The sequence below is a fragment of the Littorina saxatilis genome, linkage group LG1 (assembly GCF_037325665.1).
Source record: "Littorina saxatilis isolate snail1 linkage group LG1, US_GU_Lsax_2.0, whole genome shotgun sequence".
In the NCBI taxonomy this organism is placed as follows: Eukaryota; Metazoa; Mollusca; class Gastropoda; order Littorinimorpha; family Littorinidae; genus Littorina; species Littorina saxatilis.
The window spans coordinates 80,040,437-80,063,705 of NC_090245.1; the positions used below are offsets into that span (position 1 = coordinate 80,040,437).

The 23,269-nt window shown below is 42.9% G+C and overlaps 1 protein-coding gene across 1 annotated transcript in view; it reads right to left on the reverse strand.

Moving 5' to 3' along the window:
* LOC138980859 (uncharacterized) overlaps positions 1-23,269 on the reverse strand; it is an 87,943-nt gene that overhangs the window by 24,003 nt on the left and 40,671 nt on the right. Inside the window, exon 2 of the mRNA XM_070353739.1 lies at positions 2,558-2,682. Coding sequence (XP_070209840.1) covers positions 2,558-2,682 — 125 coding nt within the window. The remainder of the gene's footprint in view (positions 1-2,557; positions 2,683-23,269) is intronic.

A 23,269-nucleotide genomic window follows, 5' to 3' on the forward strand; every position in this document is an offset into this window, starting at 1 on the left:
ACGCTTTTTATTTTTATTTTTTATTTTTGTGTGGTTTAAAGTTGTTGTGGTTGCAGACATAGTTGTGTGTGTGCAAATGTGTATTCTATTTATTCGTAAGCACAATACTAGAATCAGTCGAACAATCAGTCAATCTTTATACCCCCACCCCCCTTCCCCTTCCCCTTGTTGCTTTTGTTGAAATGTTGCAGAATTGTTTAAAGTCGTGCGGTTTCCAGGTGCTGTCCTAACCTTTTTTAACACGAAATACAGGGGTATCTAAGAGAGAAGGAGGCATGTCAGCAATAAGAACGTTCTATCATTTTCCAAACGGGTACAGCCTAATACTCGTGCAATTGTCACCACCTGGCATTGTTAGCAATGGTATACATTTTAGGGAGTGACAAAATTGCTGTCACACACAAGAAAGATGGTGCGGGGACAGAACGTGCGATTCTCAGAGGTGGAAAACTACCTTCTAAATCAGAAATACCCTACCCTTGCCACTACACGGTATGTATTCTATTTTTTTCGTGACGTGTAATGCATTTAAATGGCGCAACTGCGCCTGATTTGTTTCGGTCGTTTTGTAGCTTTGTCAGTTACACTTAAAATGATGTTTGTGTGTGTGTGTGTGTGTGTGTGTAATTCTACTAACATGATTTCAGGAAATGCTCCAGATAGGCCAAAAGGTGATAAAAAAAACAACGTCAGAGGTGACCGCAAGGGTGGCAAGGAGTTTGACCCCTGGCTTGGTCTTTACACGATCTTCACCAAGGGACAGAAAGGCTATTACTTGCAAACATCAGCTGAAAAAAAACTCGTGCGGGCGGTTACAGCGTCTCAATTGAAAATTTTCGACGAATAAATGTGCTGAAAACAATACCAGTATATGTATATCGCTTTGATATACATATGTGTGTGTGTGTGCGCGCGCGCGCGCGCGTGTGTGTGTGTGTGTGTGTGTGTGTGTGTGTGTGCGTGCGTGCCTTCGTGTGTGTGTGCGTGCGTGTGTGTGTGCGTCCGTGCGTGTGTGTGTGTGTGTGTGTGTGTGTGTGTGTGTGTGTGTGTGTGTGTGTGTAATAAGCATATACACAATACAAAAACTTGCAACAATTCCGGAGAACAAAGCGGACTCTCAGTCCGGAAAATAAGTCCTAAAAGCGGACTCTTTGTCCGGAAAATGTGTCCTACCTCAACGCTCCTGTGCGGACTTTCCAGCCTGGGAAATAGGACACCTTTTCCTAGGAAATAGAGTCCAGGGACTTATGTTCCTAGGACACAAAGTCCAGGGACACATTTTCCTAGGAATAGAAGTCCGCCGGACTTTCAAACAAGCGGACACTTCATCCTTTCACAACCGGGACCCGCTCTATAATGCGTCAGGGGGCCTTAGGCCCTCTCCATGAATCTCAACAGTAGTACGTGTTTTCGGCTTCTAGTGTTGTATAGGACGCACGGACGCAAAGTGTGGGGAACTCTGCTCTTTCTCTCGTGAATGAACGGGGGTCGACAACGCATACGACTTACCAATATCCTCTCCCTCATCACCTTCTAATTCTCCTCATAATCCTTACTAGGGTCAGGTACCCATTTTTAGCCACATGAACTGGACATCTGACACTCCGATAACGAACCGCAGATTGAACGCCGGACCTCCTACGTGAGAAAGGTGCACGGATTAATCCCCATCGCCAATTCGTAGCCAATTGATTTTTATTTTTATTTAGTCAAGTTTTGACTAAATGTTTTAACATAGCCTGGGAATTGAGACGAAGATGGTGTGTGTGTGTGTGTGTGTGTGTGTGTGTGTGTGTGTGTGTGTGTGTGTGTGTGTGTGTGTGTGTGTGTGTGTGTGTGTGTGTGTGTGTGTGTGTGCGTGCGTGCGTGCGTCCGTGCGTCCGTGCGTGCGTGCGTGCGTGCGTGCGTGGGCGCGCGCGCGCGCGCGCGTGTGTGTGTGTGTAGAGCGATTCCGAGAAAACTACTGGACCGATCTTCATTACACTTCAGAGACAAATTCTTCGTGAAGATATCTGCAGACCATTTTTCTCGATTAATGTTTTTGATGACGTCATGTCCGGCTTTTAGTGAAAGTTGAGACGGCGCTGTCAAGCCCTCATTTTTTGGTCAAATTGATTGAAATGTTGGTCAACCGATCTTCGACGAAGCCCGGACTATGGGATTACATTCCTGCTTGGAATCTTACAAATAGTTGACGGGTTTGGTTATAAAAAATCTCAAAATTATAATTAAATTATAATTTTAGTAATCGGTCCAAAAATATTTACATCTTATTGTTTATTATTTCCTGAATCTGAACATATACAGATATGCCATGTTTACTCTGAAAATGTACTCACAATTAAAATCAATAGGTTAATTAGGCACTTCGTTCGCATGCTTCGCGGAGACCAGCTGGACCTAAGTTAGTCTTCGGATTAGGCCAGCAAAGCCGAAATAAATGCAGTCTCGGTGGTGGCTGTTTTTTAGTATTTACGTACTTCTTCTTTTTGTTCAGGCCGACAGATTGACTTAATATTTTTATACCGCTTTACGCGACTATTTGTGTTTTACTTACTGACGATGATGTCCATGTCGATGAGAAGCTCGAGAATGACGATGACGCTGTCGACGACGACGAGGAAGATGATGGTGTACTGCATCGCGTTGGTGGACATGAACCGGGCGAGCTTCTCGCGCCATCTGCCAAGAAAACACCAGCAGAGTTCAACGTTAGATAGATAGATAGATAGATAAATAGATAGATAGATAGATCGAAAGATAGATAGCCAGGCAGGCAGGCAGGTAGGCAGGCAGACAGGCATACAGACAGAGAGAAATACATATACATAGACAGACAGACAGACAGACAGACAGACATATAGATAGATAGATAGATAGATAGATAGATAGATAGATAGATAGATAGATAGATAGATAGATAGATAGATAGATAGATAGATAGATAGATAGATAGATAGATAACAACTGCTTTGGAAACAGAATGCCAAATGGCGGAAGGGGAGAGAGGAAGAAATGTAAGTGAAAATAAGATACAGTGGGATAGACATACAGTCAGACAAACAGACAGACAGACAGACAGACAGACAGACAGACAGACAGACAGACAGACAGACAGTCAAATATGTATGCAAAGGGAGAGACGAGGAAAGACGGGTAGAAACAGACAGAGTAGGGACATACACGCAGACTGATTAAGCCAGGTAATTGTATTTGGGCCTCATGCCTTGCTGTGCAAAAGTGTGTGACATCCCTTCCACGCAGCAGGTGGCCGTACGCATGCAGATCTCTCTCTCTCTCTCTCTGTCTCTCTCTGTCTCTCTCTCTCTCTCTGTCTCTCTCTCTCTCTCTCTCTCTCTCTCTCTCTCTCTCTCTCTCTCTCTCTCTCTCTTTCTGTCTGTCTATCTGTCAGACTGTCTGATAGATAGATAGATAGATAGATAGATAGATAGATAGATAGATAGATAGATAGATAGATAGATAGATAGATAGATAGATAGATAGATAGATAGATAGATAGATAGATAGATAGATAGATAGATAGATAGATAGATAGATAGATAGATAGATAGATAGATAACAACTGCTTTGGAAACAGAATGCTAAATGGCGGAAGGGAAGAGAGGAATAAATGTAAGTGAAAATAAGATACAGTGGGATAGACATACAGTCAGACAAACAGACAGACAGACAGACAGACATTAAGACAGTCAAATATGTATGCAAAGGGAGAGACGAGGAAAGACCGTTAGAAACAGACAGAGTAGGGACATACACGCAGACTGATTAAGCCATGTAATTGTATTTGGGCCTCATGCCTTGCTGTGCAAAAGTGTGTGACATCCCTTCCACGCAGCAGCAGGCCGTACGCATGCAGATCTCTCTCTCTCTCTCTCTCTCTCTCTCTCTCTCTCTCTCTCTCTCTCTCTCTCTCTCTCTCTCTCACTCTCTCTCTCTCTCTCTCTCTCTCTCTCTCTCTCTCTCTCTCTCTCTCTCTCTCTCTCTCTCTCTCTCTCTCTCTCTCTCTCTCTCTCTCTCTCTCTCTCTCTCTCTCTCTCTCTCTCTCTCTCTCTCTCTCTCTCTCTCTCTCTCTCTCTCTCTCTCTCTCTCTCTCTCTCTCTCTCTCTCTCTCTCTCTCTCTCTCTCTCTCTCTCTCTCTCTCTCTCTCTCTCTCTCTCTCTCTCTCTCTCTCTCTCTCTCTCTCTCTCTCTCTCTCTCTCTCTCTCTCTCTCTCTCTCTCTCTCTCTCTCTCTCTCTCTCTCTCTCTCTCTCTCTCTCTCTCTCTCTCTCTCTCTCTCTCTCTCTCTCTCTCTCTCTCTCTCTCTCTCTCTCTCTCTCTCTCTCTCTCTCTCTCTCTCTCTCTCTCTCTCTCTCTCTCTCTCTCTCTCTCTCTCTCTCTCTCTCTCTCTCTCTCTCTCTCTCTCTCTCTCTCTCTCTCTCTCTCTCTCTCTCTCTCTCTCTCTCTCTCTCTCTCTCTCTCTCTCTCTCTCTCTCTCTCTCTCTCTCTCTCTCTCTCTCTCTCTCTCTCTCTCTCTCTCTCTCTCTCTCTCTCTCTCTCTCTCTCTCTCTCTCTCTCTCTCTCTCTCTCTCTCTCTCTCTCTCTCTCTCTCTCTCTCTCTCTCTCTCTCTCTCTCTCTCTCTCTCTCTCTCTCTCTCTCTCTCTCTCTCTCTCTCTCTCTCTCTCTCTCTCTCTCTCTCTCTCTCTCTCTCTCTCTCTCTCTCTCTCTCTCTCTCTCTCTCTCTCTCTCTCTCTCTCTTTCTCATAACTAAACTAAAGTTTTATATAAACAACAGTGATACAGTTAAGTTGCTTGCATCGTTCATCACGAACAGATCCCAGCGGGTATATCTAAATGGTCAATATTCACAAGATGGTGTTCTAAATTGCGGAGTTCCTCAGGGGTCCATTCTTGGCCCACTTTTATTTAGTATCTTCATAAACGACCTACCTTTGCATATTACGAATAAACATGTATCTTGTGAGCTTTTTGCTGATGATAGCTCTCTTCACTCATCGTCCAAAAAAATAGTTCAAGTGGAGGCTGACCTTCAGCAGGGAATCAACGACGTTGAACAGTGGTGTAGTAACAACAAAATGACCCTGCATCCCAAAAAATCCAGCAGTATGGTAGTCACATCTAGACAGAAACATCAGAGAGCGCCCCTTCTCCTCAACTTAAAACTGCACTCAGATCCTATAGAACAGGTTTCATCACACAGAGTACTAGGAATTGAAGTTGACCAGGAGCTTAGGTGGAACATACACGTTAAGAATATCTGTAAAAAGCTGTCAAGCAATCTCCATCTCCTATCTAAACTAAAACCCTTTGTAGACAAGGAGGGACTGAAAATGTTTTACGTGGCACACTGTCTATCATATATTAATTATGCCTCCACTGTATGGTGCGGTGCCAGTGAAAATATAATGAAAAAACTAAACTCCTTGCACAGAAGAGGTGCTAAGCTTATTGTAACCAATCCTTATCTGTCCACGTCAGAAAAGTTGAAGGTAGCCAATATTCTTTCACTTCAACAGCAGTTTGATTACAACATCTTAATTCTAATGTACAAGGCGCTCAATGAGCTGGCCCCACCATACCTAAATGCATTCTTGACTAAAGCTTCCGAGCGCTATGTGTCAAACAAATCTATATATATATTACCAAGGACTCGCATAGATCTATACAAAACTAGCTTTGCTTTTGTGGGACCTTCACTGTGGAACTCTCTTCCTTCGAATGTACAAACGTGCCGTTCATTGAACGCATTCAAAACCTCCCTCAGGAAACACCTACTGAGGTCTTCATAAGTTACGCTGCCGGTATTGTAGCTAGCTTTGTTAATTATAATTATTTTATTACTCTGAAATATTGACTGCTGCATGCCTACATAATGCTAAATCTACCTGTCTTGGTAGGCTCACTGTGTGCTGGTTGAATGGCACTTAGTTGTGTGTATATTATTATTAGTATTATATGTGTTCCTCCTTGTGCGTCTGCGTGTGAGTGCGCAAATGTGATTGCGTAATTAATGTTCCATTCTGTAATTGCTTTATTGATGTTCCATTCATGTATTTTCTACTACTTTTCTCATTTATTATTACTGTATGCTTGATGTTTCTATGATTCTAGTCGGGCGCACGCGTGAATATGTGTTTGTGTGAATGTAAAGGGCACATTGTAAGATTAAGCCTATGGCCTAAAATGTCTACCCTTTATGTGAATAAAATGTTCTAAGTCTAAGTCTAAGTCTCTCTCTCTCTGTCTGTCTCTCTCTCTCTCTCTCTCTCTCTCTGTCTCTCTCTCTGTCTCTCTCTGTCTCTCTGTCTCTGTCTCTCTCTCTCTGTGTCTCTCTCTCTCTCTCTCTCTCTCTCTCTCTCTCTCTCTCTCTCTTTCCCTCAAGGGTCTAGATCTGTATTAGGACCTATCTTGTTCTGTATTCAAATAAATGATTTACCCCTTCATGTGTCCGATGAAAAAGTTAGATGTGAGTTCTTCGCGGATGACTCTTCTGTTCACACCAGTCAAAAATCTTTGGAATCCGTCAACTCTTCTCTTCAAACAAGTGTGGATGAAATCACTGAGTGGTGCGTTTCTAATGCAATGATCATTCATCCAATTAAAACAAAGAGTATGGTGATAACCACGAGACAAAAACACCAATTATGTCCTTTACAACTACAACTGTCAGTTGGTTCAACTCAAGTGCAGCAAGTTAGGGAACATAGATTATTGGGTGTTACTATTGATCAAGAGTTGAAATGGCAAACTCATTTGAGTAATATTTGCAAACTAGTATTACAACATTTGTACCTGTTATCAAAATTAAGGCATTACGCAGATTCTGCAGCACTCAAAATGTTCTATTACGCCCACATAATGCCTCATATAAACTTCGCATCGACACTTTGGGATAACTGCTGTGATATTCATTTAAAAAAAACTCAATTCCCTGCATCGCCGAGCTGCAAAACTTATTCTGCATGATTTGAATAGGTCCACGGATGATAAACTAAAGCTCCTGAATTTCCTCCCCTTGAAAGATCAGTTGACGTTAAACAAGGCTGTGTTCATGTATAAAATTCTAAATGACGACTGTCCTAAATATTTGCAATCACATTTCAAACATGCCACAAAAAGATATGGGTCCCAAAAAAATCATCCCTCCTATACCTCGCATAGACCTCTACAAATCGAGCTTAGCCTTCTCGGGGGCGTTTCTCTGGAACTCCTTCCCCCAACAGATAAGAAATGCAACTTCAGTGAAAACGTTTAAGAGACAGTCACGTTCACACATCATTTGTGAATGAAATGTCTTGTTCGATTGTTATTTTGTTAAACATTTTGTAACGTACTATTGTTAACGGATGTGTAGCTGATCGGAGCAACTTTATTCCCAAATGAAAGGTATAACTATGTCAATGTAATTTTGTAATTTTTGAGTTCTCCTTATGTAATTCCTTAAATGCACATTGTGTTGCATTCCATACAATGTATTTCTGTATTTTATATGATTGAATTTATATTTTTTTATGTGCGTCTGTCTTTATGTGTTGTATAAAGGACAGGTTGGAAGAATAGGCTTTGCCTAAAACCTTTATCCTTTTGTAATAAAGTTCTGAGTCTGAGTCTGATGCTGAGTCTGAGTCTCTCACTCACTCTCTCTCTCTCTCTCTCTCTCTCTCTCTCTCTCTCTCTCTCTCTCTCTCTCTCTCTCTCTCTCTCACTCTCTCTCTCTCACTCTCTCGAATACGAATACGAATACGAATACTTTATTATCTCATACAGAGAAATTTCAGTGTGGTGCACATTAAAAGACAAAACAAATAATAAGACAACAAATAAAAATACCATACGAAGCATACTACACTCACGCACGCATATGTACACTAACAGGAATAGTAACATGATTCCAAATAGGTTAAAAGTTTAACGCTAAAAACTATCATTATCACAGGACTAGATATGTCATTGAACAATATTTATCACAGGACTAGTCATTCGAGGGTTATCACACTCATTCATCACAGAAATCAGTGCATATGTTCACCGGTACACATACTAGTTTTAATTAACTTAGGTATTTAAAAAGCCAATTGACTTTGGAATAAAACTGTTCTTAGTTCTGAGCGTGCGGAATCTGGGAGTGCGGAGGCGACGTCCTGAGGGCAGGACCTCAAAGTGGTGAGCGAGCACATGACTACTATCCTCTCTCTCTCTCTCTCTCTCTCTCTCTCTCTCTCTCTCTCTCTCTCTCTCTCTCTCTCTCTCTCTCTCTAAATTGGGATTGAAAGCAACTAGTACAAGGACACAGCCAAGATCATGTCAAGAAACATGAAAGTGTTCTGCAAGTCGTGGCACCATGCGGAGAGTTCTCTATCTTTACAAGTCTGGATTGCTTGCAGTCGAACAAGGGACCGACCGAAGACGGTGATGCTACTGCGCAGAATAATAATGAGAGTCATATTTATCTGTCGAAGAAGCTCCCAGGTAAGTATGGACACAGACAAACAAAACGTCAAATGCGAACATAAACATGAACACAGATCATCGGACCTGAAATCAATCAAAAGATGGTTTTTTTAGATTGACCATCTGGTAAACTGTCTATGACAGACAATACGAAACTGACAGTGTGAACATTTGAAACAAACAGTGTTCATGCATGGAGACGTGACTCCTTAACGTACAAATCAGAATGTTTACATAAGGAATTCCTCCCTTGAAGCTAGTGCCGATTTCCTAGGAGATTGTGCGCTATGAATTGGCTGCACAAATATATTTGCTGTCTGCATGCAAATGTTCGCGAGTCCGTTGCTGTCAGCTTGGGATTTGAAGCATGTTATTCATCTTCAAGCATGATGGCCATAGATGCTTAAAGCCATATGTACTCGATGACTATACACGCTAATTGCTTTACCAACAGCTGGAGACAGACTAAATTAAGTTCCCTGCGAAATATTGTGGTCTAGGACCCCTTAAATGTTCAGATATTTGAATTTTCATTTTGATCTGGATCGTCCTATTTATAGATTTGGCAACACATGTAACGTTGATGCAAGGGAGAGAACACCGCGGCTTTGTTGACATCCTCACTTTTTCAGAGGCTAGAACAAGCTGTAATGCATGTATTATGGTCCGCGCATGGTGACGTATCGTCATTATATGGTCTTATGGTGCGTTTGACATCGATTGTGGGCAAACTACACTTTGTAAACACGGGAGTGCGTTAGTATGCCTTTAAAGGGCACTCTTGTAGGTAAGTTTGGCCTTATTTAGTTTTGTATATTTTTTTGTTTGTTAGTTAAGCCGGAGAAAGTTTGTTTTATTTGGTTTTTGGGTGTTTGTTGTTTTTAAATCTATCACTGCTTGGTTCTTCTCCTGCCTCAGAGAGAGAGAGAGAGAGAGAGAGAGAGAGAGAGAGAGAGAGAGAGAGAGAGAGAGAGAGAGAGAGAGAGAGAGAGAGACGGACGGACGGACGGACGGACGGACAAACGGACAGCCAGGCAGCCAGATTTTTCTGAGAATAACAATCTCTTCCTTTCTGCGTATACATCTCACGAGTCAGCGCAAGTAAGAAAACGGAGCGACTCACGGTCATTGTGGCTGAACCGTTAGTTATCACAACAAATCTGTGGACACATTGCCACATTGAGTGCAGCTTCAGCCTCCCTTTTTCTGTGCTGACCTGAAATGACCCGGAGAGGCCGACAAGGGATTTGACAGTAAAATACATTTTGTTCTTCCACAATCATCTCTAATCCGTCGTCTCTGAGGCCGCGATGTCATTCAGTCAGATTCATGCCTGTCTGAACTGTTTCTCACCACATCGATCATACAAGCCGTAATCTCTATAACTCATAGGAATCCATTTTGGGCACGAACGTTTTCTAGAATCATGCGAATTGGAAAGCCACCTACACAGCCCATGACAGCTGCTCGTAAAAATATACTTTTTTTGAATATGAGAACAGGAAGGAAGATGCAAAGCTAACTCCTTAAAACATATGGATCTACGGGAGAAAAAGCATCCTGGAATTGTGCTCGTGAAAAACCACCCACACGGACCCAAACAGCTGCCCATAAAAATATACATTTTGGATATATGAAAAAGGACGGAAAACTACAGCGCAGGGAAAGAGCCTTTCCCATTCCAAAAATGGCGGAATAATGATAACTGCACAGATGTTTTGGGGAAGTGTTTTCACAAAGGATGAGCGGAAATTATGGTCATCTGGAATCACAACGGTGACAGAAAAGGGCCAACTTTCACAACTCGGTGGCCCTGTGCATACGTCATTTCCGCTTGATTAGCATAAAGCTGAATAGATCGACTGGTCGAACTGAAGAGGGAATGGCATAACTTTGCTGCTGTTCAGATAACGCCTTTTGCGAAAAATTCTCTCTCTATCATAAACCATGTCTGTGTTTATGTCGGCTTTAGTTTAAAAAAAAATATCCGCATGACGAGTCAAGCCTTCAGGTGTACAATTAAAAGTTTAAAACAACAAAACTTCCGACGTAAGCTCAGCATAACTTTCGTACACCTTGGTTACTTCAGAAGAAATGTCAGTGCGAGGAATGCGAAAAAGACGAAATATAGTTTCGACCAGTGACAACGGGAAAAAACATTGGGGGGGGGGGGGGTGAAGGGGGAGGACTGCCTATAATGCAAGACAAAATATTATGGAAAGAGCAGCCTCTTGCGTAGAAATAAAAGAAGTTCTCAAAACTAAAATTGCAGAGAAAGACAGAAGCGCTTGTTCAAGTTGGCTGCAAAACCAGACCAGATCAAAAGATATTCCATATCCATAGAGGTGTTTTCTGTCGTTTTGTAGTAGCTTATACAGACAGACAGACAGACAGACAGACAGACAAGCAGACAGTCATATATCTATAATAAAAAAAAAGGGAGAGACAAATGAAGTCGATAGATACAGACAGAGACAGGACATATACAGACTTTCCATTTCCCTCTTCTGTGTTTTATAATGCATTGTACTTGTGCAAAGTAAGACCCGTGTGCTGGAGGAAGAAGTAGAAGAAGAAGAAGAAGGAAGAGGAGGAGGAGGAGGAGGAGGAGGAGGAGGAGGAGGGGGAGGGGATGGGGTGGAGGGAGAAGAAAGAACTTTCTAAAATGACAGAGGGAATTTATGAAAGAATGCTTTGTATGCACAGCTGGTGGCAAAGCGAGAAAACGTTTGGACAGAAAACAAACACAAACTTCAACAAGACACAAACACAAAACTTCAAACACAAACGAACCGCAAGAAATACAAATCACGGCCTGGGACACGGAGACGGAGAAGGTGATAATTTGCTTCACGAGGTTATTTTAATCGAACTGGAACAATCACGCTATTCAAATCACATTACAACGCAAACTGCAACAACAAGCCAAACCTAACAAGACGCAAAGGGAAGTAAGCCAAGAGGAGAGAGGGGAGGTAACGCAACTGGCAAGTATTGACCAGGAGAGGTAATGTCGAGAAGACGCAGACGACATGATGGCGCGCCATGCCTCCTCTCACACCCTTCGTCTTTGACTGGCACAAAGACTGGAGTTGCAGGGAGTTGGATGGAGAGTGAGGATTGTGTGGTGGGGGGAAGGAAGGGGGGGGGGGGGGGGGTATGCGATAAAAAGATAACGATAAAGTAGGGGGTTGGACATGAAGGTGAACCCCGTGGCTTAAAATAGGAAATAGCTGACAAGTATTGTCAGAGAGACAGACAGACAGACAGACAGACAGACAGAGACAGAATAGACAGACAGACAGACAGACAGACAGAGAGAAAGATACAGACAGACAGAGTTGGATACAAATAAAAGACAAGTCGCGTAAGGCGAAAATACAACATTTAGTCAAGTAGCTGTCGAACTCACAGAATGAAACTGAACGCACTGCAATTTTTAAGCAAGACCGTATACTCGTAGCGTCGTCAGTCCACCGCTTGTGGCAAAGGCAGTGAAATTGACAAGAAGAGCGGGGTAGTACTTGCGCTGAGAAGGATAGCACGCTTTTCTGTACCTCTCTTCGTTTTAACTTTCTGAGCGTGTTTTTAATCCAAACATATCATATCTATATGTTTTTGGAATCAAGAATCGACAAGGAATAAGATGAAAGTGTTTTTAAATTGATTTGGAGATTTAATTTTCAGAGCTTGTTTTTAATTCAAATATAACATATTTATATGTTTTTGGAATCAGAAGATGATGGAGAATAAGATAAACGTAAATTTGGATCGTTTTATAAAAAAATATTTTTTTTACAATTTTCAGATTTTTAATGACCAAAGTCATTAATTAATTTTTAAGCCACCAAGCTGAAATGCAATACCGAAGTCCGGCCTTCGTCGAAGATTACTTGACCAAAATGTCAACCAATTTGGTTGAAAAATGAGAGCGTGACAGTGCCGCCTCAACTTTCACGAAAAGCCGGATATGACGTCATCAAAGACATTTATCAAAAAAATGAAAAAAACGTATGGGGATATCATACCCAGGAACTCTCATGTCAAATTTCATAAAGATCGGTCCAGTAGTTTGGTCTGAATCGCTCTACACGCACGCACACACACACACACACACACACACACACATACACCACGACCCTCGTTTCGATTCCCCCTCTATGTTAAAACATTTAGTCAAAACTTGACTAAATGTAAAAAAGGAGACCTGCAAAAATATTGTGAGATACAGTGTGTTCAGAGAGACAGAGAAAGAGAGGGAGAGAGAGAAAGTGTGTGTTTGTGTGTGAGAGAGAGGGAGAGAGAGAGGGGGAGAGAGAGAAAGAGAGAGAGAGCGACAACAAACGAAAACAATCGGTTATATTCACAATACTTGAGGAAATACACAAAGGTCAGGAAGTTAAACCAAAAAGAAAAACACCCAAAACAAACAACCAAAACTTTGTTAGATGAAAGAAAAGGGGAAGGCGATAAAGGATCATGAAGAAGAATTCTCATCGTAAATGTGAGTGTGCCATACACAAAGTAAAAATGTGTACGTAAAATATGTTCTTTGTGATATGACAGTCACACACCTTTCCTTGTTTTCTTTCTCTTTTTTTAAACACACAATAGAGACCATAACTTTGCCCACATCAACAGCAATGACCCTATACTTATGTATGTCAACAACAACAACATCACGTAAGAAATAAAACCCACCGACAACAACACCAAAACGACAAACGGTAACCATCGACTTGAAATTAAACATCAAAAACAAGCAATGAGAGCAGGTAAAACTGAAAACATCCGGGTTCGCCAACAACAACAACGGCCGAAAACAAATCAAAACAATCCTGAGAAACAGTTATTAGGACATCTCAGATTTCATGGAGGAAAGTGAAAAATCCAGTATCTCTAAATCCACAAAAAAGAGTAAAGTCTAAAGAGCGTAGAGTCACGCAATGGGTCGATATTTATTTCTGACACCATCGAGCTGCGAGGAGGTTCAGCTGAAGGAACCAACAGGTTTGCTTTTCGGTGTGTGTGTGTGTGTGTGTGTGTGTGTGTGTGTGTGTACTTGTGTGCGAGTGTTTGTGTACGTGTGTGTGTGTACGTGTGTGTTCCGTATGTGTGTCCGTGTACGTGTCTGTGTCTGTGTGTGTGTCTGTGTGTGTTTGTGGATTTGGGTGTGTGTGTGTTGGGGGTGAGGGGGTGTTTGGGATAGGTGTTTATCTGTATCTGTATCTCTGTGTGTTTTTATGTGCGTGCGTGCGTGTTTATGTTTATGACTGAGTGAGCGAATGAGTGCATAATTCATCCCTTCGTTCCCTACCACATTTTCAATCAGTATTGGGCCAAAAAAAATAATAGGTGTGGTTACGGTAACATAGCCAAAAAAAATAGGATAGGAAGGTAGGCAATCACTTTTTATTTTTTTAAATTTTTTTTTCTAATGTGTACAAATTAAACCTACTTGACAGGGAAATATGTGTGCGACTCGGGCGCTTTCGCTTTCATTGCGTTTTCTGCACTCGTTTTCTTGTGTTTTTGTTGTTGTTTTTTTGACAAATGTAATAAAAAGTTATAGGGTCGGCCCCTAAAAATAGGGTAGGTCGGGTTACCGTAACCACACCTATTTTTTTTTAGGCCTTGTGTATTCCTTCAACGAGTACCTCATTTGTGACATTCTTCGATGCACCCACGCACTCCATTATCAAATCAATCATATATCTTCATGCAATTAATTTCATACACGAAAAAAATTCTTGAATCATAATTATATCGGAGAGGAAAATATACTTTTCTACCCATACTTTTCTACTCACTCATACATGCATTCATTCACTTATTTATTCATTCAGTTTCCCCATCCTGAATCGATTCACAGGTAGCTTAGTGACCTCAAAGATTGATGCCTCTCTTTTTATAACCCAGGAGCCCAAATACCCGCAAAATTGGGCATAGAATGCGTCATCGGCGACTCCCTTGAGCTGATTACACCGTAAAATCGAAAAACCAAGGAGTTTTTCACCACAGAGCGGCCGATATTGTTCTATGTCACGACCTCCTATGCTATTGCCGTTTCGCGCAATGCATGTTGTTTTTGTTGGCTTAAGGGATCAGATATATTTTTATTTCTGATACGAGGGTCTGACCTGACAGCCCTGGTCAGCTTGGTGTTTGCGCAGGATAAACATGTTTGTTTGTTTTTTAATCTGACGAAACTGACTACTTCCCGTATACATATCTCGTTGGCAGTTAATGATCAATTCTCTAGTTTTCTGCACGAGAAAGTCTCAAAGATGGTGATGATGCAAAAACAAAAATCTAAAAATCTTACGATTATGATATCGAATGTCTAGATATTTCTGTGCAAGGTTTAGTTAATGCACTAGTTATATACACAGGCTAGGGTCGAAGGTCTCATAAATGCAGATGCCAAACAAAAATTAAAAATTAGAACTCACACGATATTTAAAAAGTTATATCACTGCAAACAAACGAAAAACAACAACAAAATCAGCATATTTTTAACGATTTCCCGACAAAAACGGTAGCGTAGTATTGAAGAGGGAAGAGGGCAGACACTGCTTCACGCTAAACAAACCCAAAAACCAATCCACATTCACCCGCCTATTCCCAACAGCGAACATGTACAGTCATCCGCTTGACAAATGATTACGTTAGCGCAACATCCTTGCTTTGCAAACATTTTCTGCGGAAATTGTCTCTCGCTGATTTTTCATTTCGACATTCAGGCAATCGGATCAATGGAAGACATGTCATGGTAACATTCGGTTCGCCCATTTTCAACTAATCTTCCCACAAATAACTGCTAAACTTCCCCGAGAAACAGACGTCAATTGTGGTTTTAATGAAGGCGCTTGGAGTTTTCTCTTTGTTTTCTGGACAAGCGGAGAGACAAAACGTTTTGCGATCAAAGTGCCTTGTGCATCATCGAAGGGAAGCAATGCACTTGTGTGACTGTCTGTGTGTAGACTGGAACAGCTCGGAAATAGTTACATAAATTACACCGAGAGAGGGGAGGGCAGACAGACAGACAGACAGACAGACAGACAGAAAGAGGGGGGGAAGCAGACAAACAAACAGAATTTTTTTTTAAAGAGAGATAGATAGAGGAAGAGAGGGAGAGAGAGAGAGAGAGAGAGAGAGAGAGAGAGAGAGAGAGAGAGAGCAAGAGAGAGAGAGAGAGAGAGAGAGAGAGAGAGAGAGAGAGATGGGGAGACATGTAGACAGACAGACAGACAGACAGACAGACAGGCAGGCAAACAGACAAACAGACAGACAGAGGGGGGAGACAGGCAAACAAACAAAATAAGAGAGAGGGAGAGAGAGAGAGAGAGAGAGAGAGAGAGATGGGGAGACATGTAGACAGACAGAGAAAAGACAGACAGACAGACAGACAGAGCAACGCATGTGGGGACAGAAACACAGTCGTGAAGGTGTTAGACATCAAGAGCAAAATCAAACCAAAGAAAACCAGGCAGGATGCAGTGCAATCGATAGAAGAAGGAGGGCGGGGAAGGTGTGGAGGGATTTGCAAAGGAGAAAAAAATAGAGTCTCTGACAGCATGCTTGCCTGTGTGTATGCGTCCGTCTGTCCGTGTGTGCGAGTATGCGTATGTGTACGAGTGCTCGCTTGCGTGCATCCATGCTGGCTCTCACTGACAGACAACCACCAAAGGACTCTGGGTTGGAACCCACGACCTCACTCTTCAAATCAAAATGCATCACCCAACCAACCCCTTCACCTCCTAAAGCAGCAGCCCCTGCACGAACAAATCCACGGCTTTCCACACACAAGGGGTTTTTGACCGAGAGACTCTTGGAATGGTTTCTACAAATTTAGCACGTGCAAACCGCCTTGCGTTTTGTGCGCTCACGTTTCTTGGGGAGCAGAGAGCTCAACGCCAAAAAAGGAAGAAACAGAAAAAAGTGCAAATCAACTTCTTTCTTTCTTTCTTTATTTGGTGTTTAACGTCGTTTTCAACCATTCAAGGTTATATCGCGACGGGTGCAAATCAACTGATTGTAATCATTATACTGACTAATGATGGTTTGGTGTGTGGGCTTTCCTCAGTTTGAATTAGTGGTCAAGCAACATAAACTAAAATAATGTTAAAAGGGTGTTTGCATGTTCAGATGCTATAAGATTAAGAGACAGAAGATGAAGATGGCATGTATGAGTGTGCGCGTGCGTGTCTGTCTGTCTGTCTGCCGGTCGGTCGGTCGGTCGGTCGTTCTGTCCGTCTGTGTCTGTGTGCGCAACCCGCCTAATACACTCTATTCAAGTCTATGACCTCACCCTTCCAAACAAAGTGAATCACCAACTCCCTCGGCTCCAATGGAATAGATCCTAAACCAGAAAATCTCCGGCTTTCCACACAAGTATTTGGACGGAGAGACTCCTGCAACGGTGTCTTCAAATTCAGCACGTGCAAACCGCCTTGTGCGTTGTGCGCTCACGTTTCTTTTCGACCTCAGGGCTCAACACTCACGGGTTTTAAAAGTGAAAGCTCAAGTCCTGGGCACGAAAGTGTCATTCTTGGTCAGTGATAAGAAGTAAATTAGAGTTGCTTGGCGATTTAAAACACAACACACTCGAAAAGCATTCAAAGTATGTTCCGTCATTCCAGAAAGTGAGTCCTGACAGTTTCACACCACAAAAATAACACGTTGTTGTTGTTGTTGTTGTTGTTGTTGTTGTTGTTGTTGTTGTTGTTGTTGTTGTTGTTGTTGTTTTTGTTGTTGTTGTTGTTGTTGCTGACCGTTTTTTTCGTTAAAGATTACTCACTTGTTTTGTTTCGTACAGAGAAAGAGAGAGAAAATGGGCCGAGGGAATAAGAATGAGAGAGTGACGCTGAAATGTGCTAGCACTGACTCGATTAAGCAAGGAAGTTACCACGAGAAGTGCACAACCGTTTAATCCAAAGATTGTCTCAAATCTGTTCAGACGAAATTGGAATCGACGTATTTCAAAAAAGGAGGGCAAGAAATGCTAAAGAAATAAGAAAAGAAATGCCAGAAATGTGAGATTGCGTTGGCCTATCTTTTCAATTTTGTCGCAGCGAGAATTCAAACGTTGTTGCCTCTACTCGCACTGATGAATCGTTTTTGCTACCGCGTGTGTGTGTGTGTGTGTGTGTGTGTGTGTGTGTGCAGAGGTTGCGTGCGTGCGTGCGTGCGGCGTGCGGGAGGGCGTGTGCGTGCGTGCGTGCGGCGTGCGTGCTTGCGTGAGGGCGCTTGTGTGTGTGTCAGTGTGTGTGTCAGTGTGTGTGTGTTGCCCCCGGCCTACCCCACCATTCCAGTTTCCCTCCCCTGTCTTTCATATTTCTGTAACCTACTTTCTCACCATTGACTGTTTCATCCCATAACCCCAACTAACTAGGGGTCCTTAACGTCCTCACAGGAAATTTTCCTTTTAGGGACATTAGTTGATGATACACTAAAATCCCCATAACCCCCAATCCTACCCTGATTTTAAAGAAAAACTGTTCATGCAAATTAGGCTTGCTAAAGCTTACTGGTTTGAACGATGACAGAAACAGCCATCTATAACAAAAACGCCCCATTGCTTCCTCAAGGTCTTTGTAAAATCTGCTACAGCAGTCTTGGTCCAATCTGCCACAGCAAACACCCACAGCAGAGAGAGGGCGCGGGGGGAAAGAGACCTGAGTTTGTTAGCAGCGGACCAAAGAGGCAACGCATTGATCAGAGAAATCGAAAGTGGCAGCACCTTCAAATCGCCTTGTCGAGAACCGCACAAGAACACAAGGAGAATCATCGATCCGAAGGATTCAAAGTCTCTGGGAGTACAGCGCCGTTCGTTGGCCGAAAATGAACGAGCCCCGAGCCATTGTTAAACCTCCCTTTTAAGTAATGTGAGAGGAAAGTCTAGATCCTTTAAAGGAGAGGTAAGTTGCTCAGCGCAGGAGAAACAAGTCGCGTAAGGCGAAATTACTACATTTAGTCAAGCTGTCGAACTCACGGAATGAAACTGAACGCACTGTATTTTTTCACCCAGACAGTACAGCTTCGTCAATCCCCGCGAGAAGGAAATCGCTCACCTCCCACGTGCAAAACGCAGTGAAACTAACACGCCAGAATAGCGCGGTAGCGTATTGTGCTAAGCAGGAAAGCGCGCTTTTCTGTATACTTGTTAACTTTCTGAGCTTGTTTTGAATACAACCTATCATATCTATATGTTTTTGGAATCAGGAAACGATAAAGAATAAGATGAAATCATTTTTGGATCGATTTCTTAAATTTTAATCGTAAGACTAATTAATCTTGTTTTGTTTGTTTTGTTTGCTTAACGCCCAGCCGACCACGAAAGGCCATATCAGGGCGGTGCTGCTCTGACATATAACGTGCGCCACACACAAGACAGAAGTCGCAGCACAGGCTTCATGTCTCACCCAGTCACATTATTCTGCCACCGGACCAACCAGTCCTAGCACTAACCCCATAATGCCAGACGCCAGGCGGAGCAGCCACTAGATTTCCAATTTTAAAGTCTTAGGTATGACCCGGCCGGGGTTCGAACCCACGACCTCCCGATCACGGGGCGGACGCCTTACCACTAGGCCAACCGTGCCGGTACACTAATTAATCTATTTTCGTTAATTGTGATCACATTTTAAGAGTAAACATGACATATGTATATATTTTTAGATTCAAATTGTGATGAAGAATACGATGCAATCAATTTTAAATCTGTTTGCGAAAAATCGATTTTAATGACAACTTTAATGAGCAAACTCATTAATTAATTTTTAAGCCTCCAAGCTGAAATGCAATACCAAAGTCCGGGCTTCGTCGAAGATTACTTGACCAAAATTTCAACCAATTGGTTGAAAAATGAGAGCGTGACAGTGCCGCCTCAACTTTCACGAAAAGCCGGATATGACGTCATCAAAGACATTTATCCAAAAAAATGAACAAAACGTCTGGAGATACCATACTCAGGATCTCTCATGTCAAGTGTCATGAAGATCGGTCCAGTAGTTTTCTCTGAATCGCTCTACACACACACACACACACACACACAGACCCACATACACCACGACCCTCGTCTCGATTCCCCCATCTACGTTAAAACATTTAGTCAAAACGTGACTAAATGTAAAAAGCATCGCGAATGCCGTGCTCAGCTGGGGTGCGTGCACACGCACCTGTGGTATTGCAACATGCAAAATCCCAAAGCAACAATTTCTCTTGCGTTCTCTCTCTCTTTCTTGAGCTCCATTTCGTCCCCGTATTCCGTAGAAAAAATTACTTCTCTTACAGTTAAACTAAACTACTCACAAAAAGTTAGGGAACACCCTTCATTTTCATGTGTTTTTGCAAATCGATGCTATTGTCAAAACTTTGCTAGCTACAACGCTGATCTTACACACACGCACAGAGTGGACTCCTGCCTTTGTTGTACAGGCTTGGTGTGCTGCACGTGCAACTCGGGCGTCAGTGGCTGAGCGTTGAAAAATGGTGAAAAGTTGGAAAATGTTACCGTTTTATGCTGACTCACCATTTTTTCTATAGCGTGTTTCTGACAAAATGATGCACTGCACGTGGAAGCTTGATGCTTTGACTGTGAAAACTGGTCACTGGTTACTCAATAAAAGCCAGGGCCTGGGCGGACCAGGGCACAACATCACGATGGTCGGACGACAGAAGTTAAGCCTGCTGGACAGAGGAAGAGCCATAGGGTGGTTCCAAGACGGTGTTGGTGTACGGGAGATTGCCAGAAGGCTTCTGTGATGTGGTGGCAATCTCCCGTACGCCAACATCGTCTTGGAACCACCCTATGGCTCTTCGTCTGTTCAGCAGGCTTAACTTCTGTCGTCCGACCATCGTGATGTTGTGCCCTGGTCCGCCCAGGCCCTGGCTTTTATTGAGTAACCAGTGACCAGTGTTCACAGTCAAAACATCAAGCTTCCACGTGCAGTGCATCATTTTGTCAGAAACACACTATAGAAAAAATGGCGAGTCAGCATAAAACGGTAACATTTTCCAACTTTTCACCATTTTTCAACGCTCAGCCACTGACGCCCGAGTAGCACGTGCAGCACACCAAGCCTGTACAACAAAGGCAGGAGTCCACTCTGTGCGTGTGTGTAAGATCAGCGTTGTAGCTTGCAAAGGTTTGACAATAGCATCGATTTGCAAAAACACATGAAAATGAAGGGTGTTCCCTAACTTTTTGTGAGTAGTTTATATATGTAGTCAGCATACCAACCTTAGCTCATGATAGTTCTATCCCCACTGACTTCGTGCTAAGGGAAACGTGTTTGTTCCATGCCATTCCTAGAACAAACAGATTGACTTTTAAAGTCCCTGTTTAAACAAAAACACACACACACACACACACGCACACGCACGCACCACACACACGCACACGCACGCACCACACACACTCATAGGTGACCATTCTCTCTCTCTCTGTCTCTCTGTCTCTCTCTCTGTCTCTCTGGCTCTGTCTCTGTCTCTGTCTCTGTCTCTCTCTCTCTCTGTCTCTCTCTCTCTCTCTCTCTCTCTCTCTCTCTCTCTCTCTCTCTCTCTCTCTCTCTCTCTCTCTCTGTTACCTATAAGTTGATGTGCTCGCATAATTATACGTACACGCACTTATCTAGTCATTTTTCTTAAAAGACGGATCGAACATTTGGAGCTTAACTGCACTTTGTATTCTTCGCGATCAGTGACATGTCTACTTTCAAACAGATAAAGGAGGACAGTTTATGTATAAGTCTTACCAGTCATCCACAAAACATATATCCTCTACGTACAAACACTGGATCACATTCTTCAAGGACAACTCCTGAAAACAGTGTTTAGACTCTGTATTTCTTTTTTTTCTTTTTTCTTTTTTTCTTTTTTCTTTTTTTTTCTCAATTTGCCAAGCACATCATGTGGGGCGTTTAAATACAATACCACTGTTATTACAATATCTATATATATATATACGACTTGTGTCTGTGTGTGTATCTGTGTGTGTATGTGTGTGTGTGTCTGTGTATCTGTGTCTTCGCGATGCACGGCCAAAGTTCTCGATGGATCTGCTTCAAATTTGGTGGGCTTATTCAGAGAGACCCCGGACACAACCTCATCGATGAGATATTTCAACACGTGCTCTCAGCGCGCAGCGCTGAACCGATTTTGGTTCCACCTCAGCTACCCGGGCCCCCATACCGACACACCAAAGCCGCTACACCACATCACAACGCCAAAGTTCTCGCTGGATCTTTTTCAAATTTGGACACCGTATTCAGCTACACAATATCATCGATGAGATATTTCAACACGTGCTCTCAGCGCGCAGCGCTGAACTGATTTTGGTTTTTGTGTTCATTTCACCATTATAAGTAACTCTTCCTTATCTTCTCCAGTGTTTGGCGTTTATCTCCCTTCCTTCGTGTGGCTTTCCCGTTTGTAAGTTACTATTACTATTTTTAGAATGTCACTGCGCTGTCCACTGCGCTGTCCACAACGCTTCCCTTGCACCCGTAAGTTGTTCTTACTGTCAAAGTGAAAAGGTCGAATCAATTTATAGCCACGCGAAAAATACACTCTCACCTATCTCTATATAGTTATAGATACAGATATGCATATATATATACGGCTTCTGTGTGTGTGTGTGTGTGTTTGTGTGTGTGTGTGTGGGCAAAAACCTGTGTATTGTAGAGTTCTGTTTGTGATGTGGTCTAGCGGCTTTTGTCTGTCTGTATGTTCTGGCATTTGAGAAGCCACAGCAGATAATATAGGGCTAAGAAATAAGCTCTAAAATTCTCAATCCCGTTTGACAGGACTTCGCCTTCAAAGGTGATTGTGGTGAACCGCCACGCTGTCTGTCTCTGTCTCGCGAGTCACCCCGGCGAAGCCGGGTATTCCTCTAGTTCCTCATAAATGTGTCTGACCTACTATGGACAACGACATTTTCATGTACAATACCTCTTTTTCTTTTTCTTTTAACTTTCTGCTTTAAAGAAAGGACGCAACATTGACCTCTTTTCCTCGGTACAATCAGTGCCTTTTCAATTTCTTTTCCGAGAAACTAATTTCTCACCCACAGATAAATAGATTGCGCATCGATTGCTGCGTGGGAGACTTCTGCTTCCTTTATTCGTGCGATCAAATAAACTATCCTGAAATACCTACTTGCCTTACCCTACCCTTTCCCTTCCCTGTCTTACTCCCCGACTCCTTCACCCCTCCCTCCTCCCCCAATGCTTAATTCCTCCCCCAAGTCACACCAAAACCCAATCAAACTCCTCCCGGCCCCCCCCCCCCCCCCCCCCACGCACACACCAGCACCACCATCCTACCCCACTTTCCCTCTCCTGTCTTATCTGCTGCTTTTAACAACTAACTCACCGCCGACTATCTTCTTCTTCTTCTGCGTTCGTGGGCTGAAACTCCCACGTACACTACGTGTATTTTTTGCACGAGTGGAATTTTACGTGTATGACCGTTTTGACCCCGCCATTTAGGCAGCCATACGCCGCTTTCGGGGGAAGCATGCTGGGTATTTTCGTGTTTCTATAACCCACCGAACTCTGACATGGATTACAGGATCTTTTTCGTGCGCACTTGGTCTTGTGCTTGCGTGTACACACGGGGGTGTTCGGACACAGAGGAGAGTCTGCACACAAAGTTGACTCTGAGAAATAAATCTCTCGCCGAACGTGGGGACGAACTCACGCTGACAGCGGCCAACTGGATACAAATCCAGCACGCTACCGACTGAGCTACATCCCCGCCACCGCCGACTATGCATCCACACCTTTCTGTCTAAC